This window comes from Nothoprocta perdicaria, unplaced genomic scaffold (genome assembly GCF_003342845.1).
Source record: "Nothoprocta perdicaria isolate Ctin4 unplaced genomic scaffold, notPer1 scaffold_23, whole genome shotgun sequence".
Lineage (NCBI taxonomy): Eukaryota > Metazoa > Chordata > Aves > Tinamiformes > Tinamidae > Nothoprocta > Nothoprocta perdicaria.
Genome location: NW_020455455.1, coordinates 2,776,815 through 2,788,597, shown reverse-complemented (window position 1 = coordinate 2,788,597; position 11,783 = coordinate 2,776,815). Strand labels below are relative to the sequence as shown.

At 39.7% G+C, this 11,783-nt stretch overlaps 1 protein-coding gene across 1 annotated transcript in view; it reads left to right on the top strand.

The window, feature by feature from the left end:
* ITGA8 (integrin subunit alpha 8) overlaps positions 1–11,783 on the top strand; it is an 83,821-nt gene that overhangs the window by 52,748 nt on the left and 19,290 nt on the right. The window contains exons 23-25 of the mRNA XM_026039362.1: positions 654–812; positions 6,494–6,619; positions 10,603–10,716. Coding sequence (XP_025895147.1) covers positions 654–812; positions 6,494–6,619; positions 10,603–10,716 — 399 coding nt within the window. The remainder of the gene's footprint in view (positions 1–653; positions 813–6,493; positions 6,620–10,602; positions 10,717–11,783) is intronic.

The window sequence follows — 11,783 nt, the reverse complement described above, 5'->3', positions numbered from 1 at the left end:
TTCTTTCTTATCCTGAAGATTCAGCAGCTCTTTTATTCTCTGTCAGTTCCCAGGAGAAAAAAAAAAAAAAAAAAAAAGATATCCTAGGACTCTAGGAATGCTACTTATCTTTTTCGGGGGGAAAGTGAACTGAGAAGGTTTGAAAATACTGTTGTTAACCACACAAAAAAATAGTTGAAGGATCTGCTAAAAACTTTCTACTGCTGCACCTTGAAATGTGYTTCTTTCTTATCCTGAAGATTCAGCAGCTCTTTTCCAGTATTTTCTGTTAAAGAACATCATACATATTTGCATAGTGTGTTTTGTTAGTATGCTTTGGTTTTGGGGCTGGAGACTGTTATTTTTGGTTTTAGGTAATTTCAAGTCTTTTCTATATAGGAAAAAAATGGGGAAAATTCTGAGTTTTTAAATATAGATTCAAACAAAACAGGCTGGTCTTCCAGATAAGCCACTGACTTTCTGGATAGTATGGGAAGGTCCTGTCAGGCTTCTCTATYGATAAAATGAGAATAAGAATTTATACCTTTTTCATAAAGCACTTTAGGTCTATGKACATTAAGAATTTTAAAATATCAAAGTGGTGATTGCTGTGGGKTTTTTTTGCCATTATTTGCTGCCTTGGAAGCTGTATACTAATTATATTTGTTTGACAGCTGCACAATATAGGACCAAGTACTATCAACAGTACAATTCTTCATGTCAACTGGCCTGTGTCCAGTAGGGAAGAATTTCTTCTGTACCTTCTTCATATCCAGACACATGGACCATTGCACTGTCAAACAAGCTCTCCTATTAATGTAATGGAAATAAAGGTAAGACACACCCTATCATTTCCATCCCGTCCTGTACTTTGCTTGTTTTTTTTCTGCCTCCTACTTCACAATGGGTTGAAGCTTTTAGGGAATTGTTTCCTGGGGAAGAAGTAAGTTTAATACATCCAGTAGTAACTGTTGTGCAATATGTTTGGCTTCTATACTCTTCTTCTCCGAAGAAACTTGCTTCTTGATGCAATACAGCCTTATCATCAGCACAACAGGTTATTTTGTTTTTCTGCTTGGAAAGGATTTTATAATTATTTTAATCACAACAGCAAAAAGAAAAGAAAAGCTGCCAACTCTCCCCAACAGTTTTCAAAGTGTCACTTCTAAATAATGTTTACTGTTCATATGGTTTTTCCTTCCATGGGCATGGTTCTTCTTTTATACCAGAGCTGCAGATCTCTTGAGTTTGGAGGAAACACAAACAAGGAGAAGCCTGGTAGCCTAGTAACAGCCTCCTTGGTAAAGTATTGATATGCCATTGTCTGAAAGCCTGTTTCAAGATCTGTGTTTGTGATGRCAGATTCCCCCAAATGAGCTGGATTTGGCTCAAAGTCAGAAGATTTAGCAAAACACAGCACTACACATTTTCTCATCGAAACCAAGGTATCCAATCTATTCAGCATAACTGATTCCAGATACTTCTCAAGTTTAATCGGTAGTCTTTCTTGTGGGAAASCTCTGTTGCAACTGCTAAAACTGCTATATATCCGTGTGGGGAGGGGTTCACACTTAGTGAAGTGGATGAGCATAGAAGCATCTTTCTAGCAAAGGGGATTTCTCATCACTGCAGTTGCTACAGCACAAGGCTTTAGTTTAACCTTATATATAAATAATATAGACTTACAACAGTATAGATAAACTACATTATACCATACTCATTATGGCTAAATTTTCTATTTCATCCAAGAAACATCCAAGAAGTCAAGAGAGATTAGGATTCAGCCCTTTCATTTAATTTCCTTTGAGGAAGAAATGATAAATAGGAAACTGAAAATACAAAAAATATTTCTATGTTATACTCAAAACATATCACGTTTTCRAAAGTGGTGAGGAGCAAGAAGCTCCATTGCTGCATATGTATTTGCAAGTACATGGAAAGGAGTTCAGTGTCTCTGTCTCCCTAGCCACTACTTTCTATTCTGAATTTTGATTAAGCTGAGACAGAAGCATTATTGTCAGAAGGGGAGGGCTATTTGGAAAAGAGCCATAGCTCCTGATGACATTCTCAGGCAATATATTTGTGATTTTTTTTTTAGCTTTTTGAGTTTGCTCTTCCTCTCCCACATCTACCTTTTCAAGGCACCAAACAGCGTGAATATACAAATTAGGTGTCAAATATGTAATGTGATCTGTTGCTTCAGGTGGGAATGGGATACAGAGGCAGCTTCCTTCAGGTTTTGTGTAAGCAGCAAGATGCCTAGCTGAGATTTCCAGAGCAGGCCAAGGACATTATATGTCCAGCTCCTCTTGGCTTTCAGGAAATACCTCTTAAGGTACTTGCATCCTTTCCTATAGCGTATGCTTTCTGTGGGGGGCTAGGGATATGAATGGCTATTGAAATTAGGAAACTTGCAAAAAGCTTGAAAGGTGCAAAAGGAGGTGACTATGGGCAGGTGTGCCCAATATCTGCAGGCTCACAAACGGCAGGGATAGTGTGAGTGGGGACCAATGTCTCACTGCACTCAGCAGCGTGTTCACTGCACACAGACTAGAGCATCAAATCAAACTCAGAGAGCCAGATTCTAAACAAGAAAAAAAGAAGTGGTGTTTTGTACAGCAGGTATTAGAGGTCCAGAACTTGCTACCAAAGGAAGTAGTCAGGGTTAAAAGTTTATGTGGTTTTAAGAGGAAACTGGACAAATCCACCAAAGAGAAACCCAATGCAAGTGAATAACTGAATAAAAACTTTGTCTAGATCAGGAAGTCCCTGAGCTGAAAATATTTGGAAGCTGAAAGTTATTAGGATGGAGCATCGTATGTGCTTGTCTTGTTCTTATTTGCTTCTACATCCATTTAACGTCAGTGTTCATGAAGTTAGATGGACTTTTGGTCTGATATAGTATTGCTCGTGATTTTTTTTTTTTTCACAGATAAATACCAAAAAGTAGTTTTAAGGGRCCTGTGTCTGTAAATATTAAAGGGACAGGCACTAGTTCCCAACTAGGGAAGAACACCTATACAAGGTGACACACAGAGCAAATTCTGAATAATAGAGAACTGCAGCATGAGTGAGACATCTGTCAGAGGAAGCAGCCATACACCAACTAAAAGCCATCACATGGACGAGGTACGTCCAGTGAGGTGACATGTGGTAGCTGACCTCTTCCAGAGGTGGTGCCTCCCTGTGCAGCAGAGCTGTCATCAGCATCTGTAAGTTCTGGTCTGGAGGTAAAGTAATGTGACGCACTGCTCTTGAATGGTCGCTGGCCCCTCTTATATAACAGCCTTTTTATGAGGCCTCTTCCAAAACATTTCTGGTGGAATTATTCATTGCAGCAGAGTGTATTGCCTGACTAGAAGAACAGGAAGGTTAAACTGGATTTTGGACTGAGAGGTAAAAAAAAAATGAGGAGATTTGGATATCTGTTCCAGGTGATAAGGTTGGGAAGAGCAAAGAGCAGTAACCAAAAAAAAAAGTCAAGTTTTATTAAAAGAAGGAAGAATCATTAAAAGCAAGGTGTGGGATTATAAGGCAGATCATACAGACAGAATTTCCCACTTCAGTGCCATTGGCTCAAGAGGAGACAAATAACCTTTAACCTGAACATCTAGGCCGTTGTGGAAAATCCACTTGTAAAATGTAGCAGGAGACATTTTCCTTCTCCCCTCCCTAGTCCTGGATGCATGGTGCTTTCTGGCATAACTTTAGTCTCTAGGGCAATCACAGCGGTGACTGCACTAAGCGCACTAGGTGGATGTGGAGTTCAAACTGCTCCCTGTAACTCTCACCATAGACAGTGGGTCCCCTCACCTGGAGTAACTCAAAAGCGTCTGAATCAGGATACTTGCAATAGCATCACAGAATGGTTGAGGTTGGAAGGGACCTCTAGGGATCATCTATTCCAACTCCCCTGTTCAAGCAGGGACACCTAAAGCACGTGGCACAGGGTCGTATCCAGGTGGGTTTTGAAGATGTCTGAATCACTCTTTATCCTCACCCTACTCCCATGCTTACCCTCAGTCCTACTCCCGATGTTTACCCTCAGAGGTACAATTTTTGTTTATCCTCAGTCCTACCACTGATATTTACCCTCAGTGGTACTTCTGTGTTTACCCTCAGTGGTATTCCCATGTTTACCCTCAATGATACTCCCGATGTCTAGCCTCAGTGCTACTCCCGATGTTCACCCTAMGTCCTACCCCCAATGTCTACSCTCAGTGGTACTTCTTTGTTTACCCTCACTCCTACTACCGATGTTTACCCTCAGTCCTGCTCCCGATGTCTACTCTCAGTGGTACTTCTCTGTTTATCCTTGGTCCCGATGTTTATCCCCCTTTTTACTTGACTGTTTACTCTCGGTCCTACTACCAGTATTTACCCTCAGTGCTACTTCTGTGTTTACCCTCAGTCCTACTCCCATATTTACCTTTGGTCCGACTTCCGATATTTACCCTCAGTGGTACTTCCGATGTTTACCCTCAATCCTACTCCCAATGTCTGCCCTCAGTGGTACTTCTTTGTTTACCCTCAGTCCTACCTCCGATTTTTACTCTCAGTTTTACTTCAGTGTTTACCACCAGTCCTACTATCATTCTTTACCCTCAGTCCTACTCTGAAGGTCTACCCTCTGTGGTACTTCTTTGTTTACACTCAGTCCTACCACCAATGTTTACCCTCAGTCTTACTCCCATGTTTAGCCTCAGTCCTACTACCRACGTTTGCCCTCAGTCATGCTTCCGTGTTTACCCTCAGTCCTATTCCTTATGTTTACCCTTGCTCCTACTTCGATGTTTACCCCCGTCAGTGATCATGAGGCTTCTTGCAGCTGCCTGTAGAAGGCCTGATCCACTCCCTCTTCCTGATTACAGGAGGCCTGTAGTAAACTCCCAGGACAGTGTCGCGCCCCTGTTGGCCTGCCCTGTAATCCTCACCCAAAGACTCTCGGCCCATACTTCGTCCTCCCCTATGCTGAGCTCTATACATTCCAATTGTTCTTTCACTTAAAGAGCAACTCCACCATCTYGCCTTCCTGGACTGCCCTTCCTGAGAATCCTAAAGCCCTCCATGGCCACATTCCAGTCATGAGAGCTGTCCCACCATGTCTCAGTAATTGCAATGAGATCATTGCCCTGAAACTGGACACACATCCTCACATCTCCTTGTTTATTCACCTATGCTATGTACGTTTACATAGAGGCATTTGAATTGGGCTCCCTCATTCTTGCTGAGGCAGCTGCAACTTGACTATRTGGTCCTTCAGAAGATTTCATATTTTGCCATATTTTGCCTCTACTTCCTCTCATGAAGAGGAAAATGCTGTTCAGAGGATAGCGGAGAATAACAATGATGGGGACACGTGTCTTTCTGTGTATGAAAACATGAGTAACAATGTTCAATGGGTTATGGCTTCAGGAATCTTGTTTCCTTATCCGTTTAAGRAACATATTGTCACTGCAATGCCAGAGTCTTTGTGAAGTACTTTCCATTTACAAATATATGCAGAATATTGTGAATTAATATTCTGTGTTTTTTTATGCTRTATCTTCCATTTAAATCCTTTGAGTATGTTTTCAGTTACAAAACAAGGAATGYCAGATTTCTGCAGTACATGTCACATAGTAAGCATGTGTGTACATGGATAAGGATATTTCCTGTTAATCACTAAATGCTGGGTTTGAGCCTTTACTGTAATAATTCACTCCTGAAGATACTAATGTTCTAGAATCTATGGAAAAAATAAGTATGGATAAAAATTCTAATATTCAAAAGGATCTATATATATGTACCACTTGTCATSATATAATGAGGATTTTTTTAAACATATCATTTTAATGTGGTTCTTTTAATTTGTCATTGTTAAAGAACAGAATGTACGCAGGTGAAAGAATCAAGGAAGGAGAATTCCCACATATTATCACATTCAGAGGGAGAGATTTACTAGCTCATTAACTATTCCCTTGTTGCACAAAGAAAATGTTAATATAATTAAGCACCAGGGGTAAAAAGAAAAGAATTTCCTTTCTGTCTACATGGTTTTTCAGCAGTTAATAAATTGTAATATATTTCATTTTGCAGGATGCGTTTGACTCAGGATCTCAGACAGTGTCAAAAAAATTTCCTTTTCAGTGCTGTAATATCACAGGCATATTCTCATCTGAATTAATGGCCATATTTTATTGCAGCAACTTTAAATTTATCTTATTATAGAGATTAGGAACTTGCCGCAAGTGCCTAACAGAAACAAGCCCAACAGTGATGTTGACTCCAGTGAAAAATAGAGAGCAGAAAAAAGTCTGTTGCAGTTCCTCCAACTGGGCCATATCTTGCTGTGCTAGGACTGATCATGCTCCTAGCTGAAGACACTATAWTCTCAGGGCTATGTTGTCAAATTGAAAAACACAATATTAATCCAAAGTTCAAGACTTCTGAGTAGGCACCAAACCTGTTTGTTAGTATCTGAGTGTTTATAGGGGATACATCATTATCAATCTTTTTTCTTCTCTCTTTGCAGTTTGCTGTCCCACAAGACACCCCTGAACTAGCTGCTTTTTTACATAATTCCACAATTCCCCATTACATCAGGAAAAGAGAGATTGCGATGGCAGAACCTCAAAGGAAAAACTCTGCAAAAATGCTGGTGAGCTGAAATCTATGACCTGGGACTATGCATACACCTCAATCCAAAAGACTGTTGGTTTGACTGTAGCTKATTTAGAGACATTTTGATGTTGTTCTACTTGCTTTTTAACCTCTTATTTTAAAATATTGTTCATTATGTATCATGGTGCCACAAGTTAGAGGTTCACTTGATGGATTTTTACATAAAGATCTTGCAGGCTAAATTGTTGTCTCTCCTGCTGCTGGCTGTGTGCAGACAGACCTCATGGACCCCCACTCTCACCACAGGACAATTCARGGCAGATTTGGGAACTGATCCCTGTCCCACACATAGCACATCATGGTCTTATGGCCATGGTTTCTACTGACTAAGTCTCATTCTCTGACTTTAGAAATGAAGGTCTCTTCTTTTTTGGCCGACTACTGGGGTCTGCCCCTTTTYCTAGGAGTAGCTCACACTTGAAATTAACATTTTCATTTGAAGTGACAGCTCTGACATACCAGTGCTTTGGAGTGTATTTGTTACCCCACAGTAAATACTTACCATATGCTCAAGGAAAGCTGAACATCTTTAATATACCAGGGTAAAAAGGACAGTTCACCTCATTTTTAGCATTCCAACCAATGCATCAAAGCCACTGAGGTGTTTAAAATGATAAGCAAGAGCAAAGCTATCCCTCCCAGCTAGCCCAGAAAAATGTTTCTGATTAGCCTGTCTGTACATGAGTATTTAGATTTGTCTGTTTATTCTGAAAGGTTTTCTTCACTCTTCCATTTTTCATGCTCYTAAGCATTATAGTTATCAGCTCCCCTTGGCTAGACACTATGTCATGACCTGGCAGCCTTGAGGTCAACCTGGGTTTCATGCATTCAGTGCTCTGTTACGAACTGAAAGCAGAGTCCTTCATGGGACTATGTGTGTTCTTTTTTTAAGCTGTTTAGTACAAACTTGTGTTTCAGTTCCTTGAAATCACTAGAATTTGCTAGGAAAAATGAACTCCACAGACCTAGGTGTTCTGGAGGAAGAGAATAAAAATTTTAAGATTGCATTTGAAGGTTAATTTGACAATTTTCATAACAGGAAAAAGAATCTGATAGTGATTACTACCACAATGTTACTTTGAATACATTCACAAATGAACCCATTTCAAACTGCAGTCACTGCTGATTCCTGGATAATTATTTCACCAGCCTAATATCCTGCAAAAGATAGGACTCCACTGTGACTAAAAGAGAAATGCCTAAGCTTTTGCAGACATGCTGTTCTATACCATAGAACACTTAATCCATTCCTCAGTAATGCCTAAGTCGCAGTTATCTTTATCAGTCACATGGCTGCTATGCTGCCAATGCAGAAATCACAGCAATAGCTAACAGTGGTTTACCAAGTTCATAAGCATATAGTGTGTCTGCATCTTATTACTCACTTCAAAATACGAAGCAGAGATTTTTCAGCTGTTTGGTCTAGACAGACAGTAGTCAGCTGAGTACACAGAAACATAAAATTGGCATCTGTGATGAGTAGTCTTCTAAGATAATATGGTTTTGATAAGCACAAATTGAGATTGGGTACAATGCCTATCACTGCATGTATAGCAGGGCTTTCTGTCCAGGATGGACACAGGAAAGCAAGCCAGAATATCATTTGTTCAGTGAAGTGGGTGACCCAGTTCCATATGTCTTCAGCATTATGTGCTACAGATCAAAAGATGTTATTTTTTGACTCAGTGAAAGTATTCATGGAAGGAGAATGTTGCCTCTGAGAATGATTGGTCCAAAAATTATTTGGTCAGATTTCTTCGGTTTTTGGTCAGAAGTTTTAARATATATTCATTTCATCAAAGTCAACGATAGGACAAGGGCTAATGGGTATAATCACAGAATCACAGAATATTCAAGGTTGGAAGGGACCTCTAGAGATCATGTAGTCCAACCTTCCTGCTCAAGAAGGGACACCCAGAGCATGTGGCACAGAGCGGCATCCAGGCAGGTTTTGAAGACCTCCAGAGAAGGAGRCTCCACAGCCTCCCTGGGCAGCCTGTGCCAGGGCTCTGGCACCCTCACAGGAAAGAAGTTCCTCCTCACATGGAGATGGAACTGTTCCAACTTATACCCATTTCCCCTTGTCCTATCACCGGCCACCAAAGAGAAGAGCTTGGCACCTTCTTCCCTACCTTCTCCCTTCATGAACTTATGCATGTTGATCAGGTCCCCTCTCAACCTCCTCTTAAGGCTGAAACCTTATAAGTTTCAACCTGTAAGTTGAAACACAGGAAGTTCCATCTCCATGTGAGGGTTTGGGTGAAGGTTCTTTCCTGTGAGGGTGMCAGAGCCCTGGMACAGGCTGCCCAGGGAGGCTGTRGAGTCTCCTTYTCTGGAGATCTTCCAAACCCACCTGGGTGCCGCCCTGTGCCCCGTGCTCTGGGTGTCCCGGCTGGAGCAGGGGATTGGACTAGATCATCTCTAGAGGTCCCTTCCAACCTCAACCATTCTGTGGTTTTCACAGAGAGGAAAAAGTATTCTGAGAAGCTCTTATTCTACTTACACTGTTTATTAAACATTTGGTTTCTGTTCCATTAGTTCTAATGTTACAATGTTCTGGAAGGGCTAAGTCCATTACTGAAAAAAATAGACGTATGTGTTTAGGTCCTAAAATGTCAGCCAAAAATAAGCTTTTTGCATACTAATGATTTATTTTGTTAATACAAGTTTTTGTCCAAAATGATTAGTAAAGACAGCCCTTCTCATTCTTGCAGGATAAGTAAATCTGGCTAGAAAAAGTTTAAATATGAAAAGCCAAATAAACAAATACTCTGAAATATTCGTTTTAAGCAAGGTTTGTAGTTGCAAGTTTCAAAGTTTACAGTTTCATATTCAGGAGGATTTAGAAAACAGTGATTAAGCACATCGCTGCTACATAGAGATGTGTGGGGAATGCTGTCTGTAGACTTGCAGAATTTCTTAAGGATGTTTTCAGATCCCTTATATCTGTGACCGTGACAGTTTCTGAAGTGCAACCCGTGGTAGAGCAGCCATTCTCACTCTCCTAATGTAYTGTGAGAGTTTGCTTTGCTTTCAAGATCACGAGATTTCTATCATGAAGGTCAATATCAGGGAAGGGAGGTCTACTTTGTTATAAAAATGTGACTCAATTAAACCTCCAATCTTTTACCATTCAGTTAAAAAAATATTTGTATATGTACATCTATACATTTTTCAGAACTATCATAGAATCATAGAATCATGGAACTATAGCATGCTTTTAATTATTTCTTTGAGAGAACTGCCTTCTTTCCTATGGCCCCATACCCTACCATGGTATGGACGTACATCCCCATCATTACCCCATGGGCCTCCCCTCATTCCATTCAGTGTCTTCCAGGCAGCTTCTCGCCTTCTTGATGACACTCCTTGGGCAGTATTTAACATCGTTTGGACTTGCATTGCTTGGCTTTTCCTTCAGTCCTATATATGAGCCAAATCACTGCTCATCTGGAATGTTTCATGGCCACAAGCTTAAAACAGAGCAATTAATGAATCTCAGCTAATGTTCTGGCTGCTATCACATAAATATCAGTAAGAACTGTGGGAGTCAGAAGAGGGGAAAGATTTAGGAACATAAATATAGACTTTAAGTTTAGAGAAAGAGAAGAAAACCCGGTTAAAATGACACATATGGAAAATGAATACACTTCAAAGATTGGTAAGTACTTGGACATTTTAAGAGTTCTTCAAACCAGACTGTCGAAAGTTCTTGCTTTTAGTTTCATTCTGATAGGTAATTAGTTGTATTCATTGGTGGCACAAAAATAATATTTCCTGTTTTATAGCTCCCACAAAGTCTCATGAGATCTCTCTGTTGCATTTTATTAGGTGAAATTATTGATTTCAGAAGGCTTTACTCTTTAAGGCAAAGTTGATATGTTTGCTAATATAATGCATTTGTAAGTGATTTCTTACATTTTAAGATATAGGTATGACTTCCCTTTATTTTGTACATAGAACTGTACAAATGTAAGATGTATCCTGATTTCCTGCACTGTGGGACAACTGGAGAGAGGGAAGAGTGCAGCACTGAAAATAAGGTCCCGGCTATGGGCTGAAACATTCCTGCAGGTAATACACTCAAAAATCTCTTAAAAATCTCTTTCTATATGTACAGACCCCTGCCTCTTTTTTCTTTTTCTTTTTTTTTTTTTTTTGTAAGTAGATATTTAAGGGTTTAAATTACAAACCTGAAAGGCCTAAATGGAAATGCTTTTTGACATAACTTTAAAAATAACATCTCACAGGTTCCTATTTAAATCATGTGCATGTTGCTTACTTCTCTCATTATTAGTATCTCTCAAATTTATGTTTTGAATCTTTCCTGAGAATTCAAATATGGTTTTCAAGTACCATTCCTGATTTTGTTTATACTGTCTTGGGCCCAAGTCAAAATTCTTCTAGGTTTCCATTATGTGCTCTGCAGTCTCATCTTGCCTGGTCAAAGAACTGTTTTGGAGCCAGACAGCTGAGGGAGTACCCTTTGTGCCCTGCTTCAAAGCTGTTTGATACTCATTTGCTGTTAACCTAGGGAAAAGGTATTATCTATCAGGCTTATATAGCATATAATATTCACATGAAGTCAAACTCTGACTTACCACTAAAAAAAAAAGACACTGTGGACCACAGAAAGGATGAGCTCCTAGTTGCAAACAGTCACATTCCCAGCTTTCCTGCTGTCAGAATTATATTTCCAGTGCATCAGGCAGCGATATTGTGCTGTGAGTTGTTACCTCTGCAACTGGCCATGTGCCTGTAATAGTTTTTACTTGTCATCTACTTGTCTCTTTTTACAGTAGTATGACATAGATTTGCCAGTGTGTTCTGCTGAGATGTCCTGATGAAGAAATCCTCTCTATGAATTATGCATAGGCTATTGAAAAGATAAATATGTTGCAATTTGTCTTTGGAAATAAAAACAAAATACCCTGACATACTGAGATCTGAAATGTGCTGCTTTCCAGACATACATTGCTTCACATAGCGCTTCTCTGAAAGGTGTTTTTTTCTTAGAATATTTTTAAGTACTGTGCATGAGAGATGGATGACAGAGTATCAGCACTCTGGGCTTGGATAAATATCTTTAACATTTAGCATTACATTGAGAAATTTATAATTCAGTTTGCTGTTACAAGGAA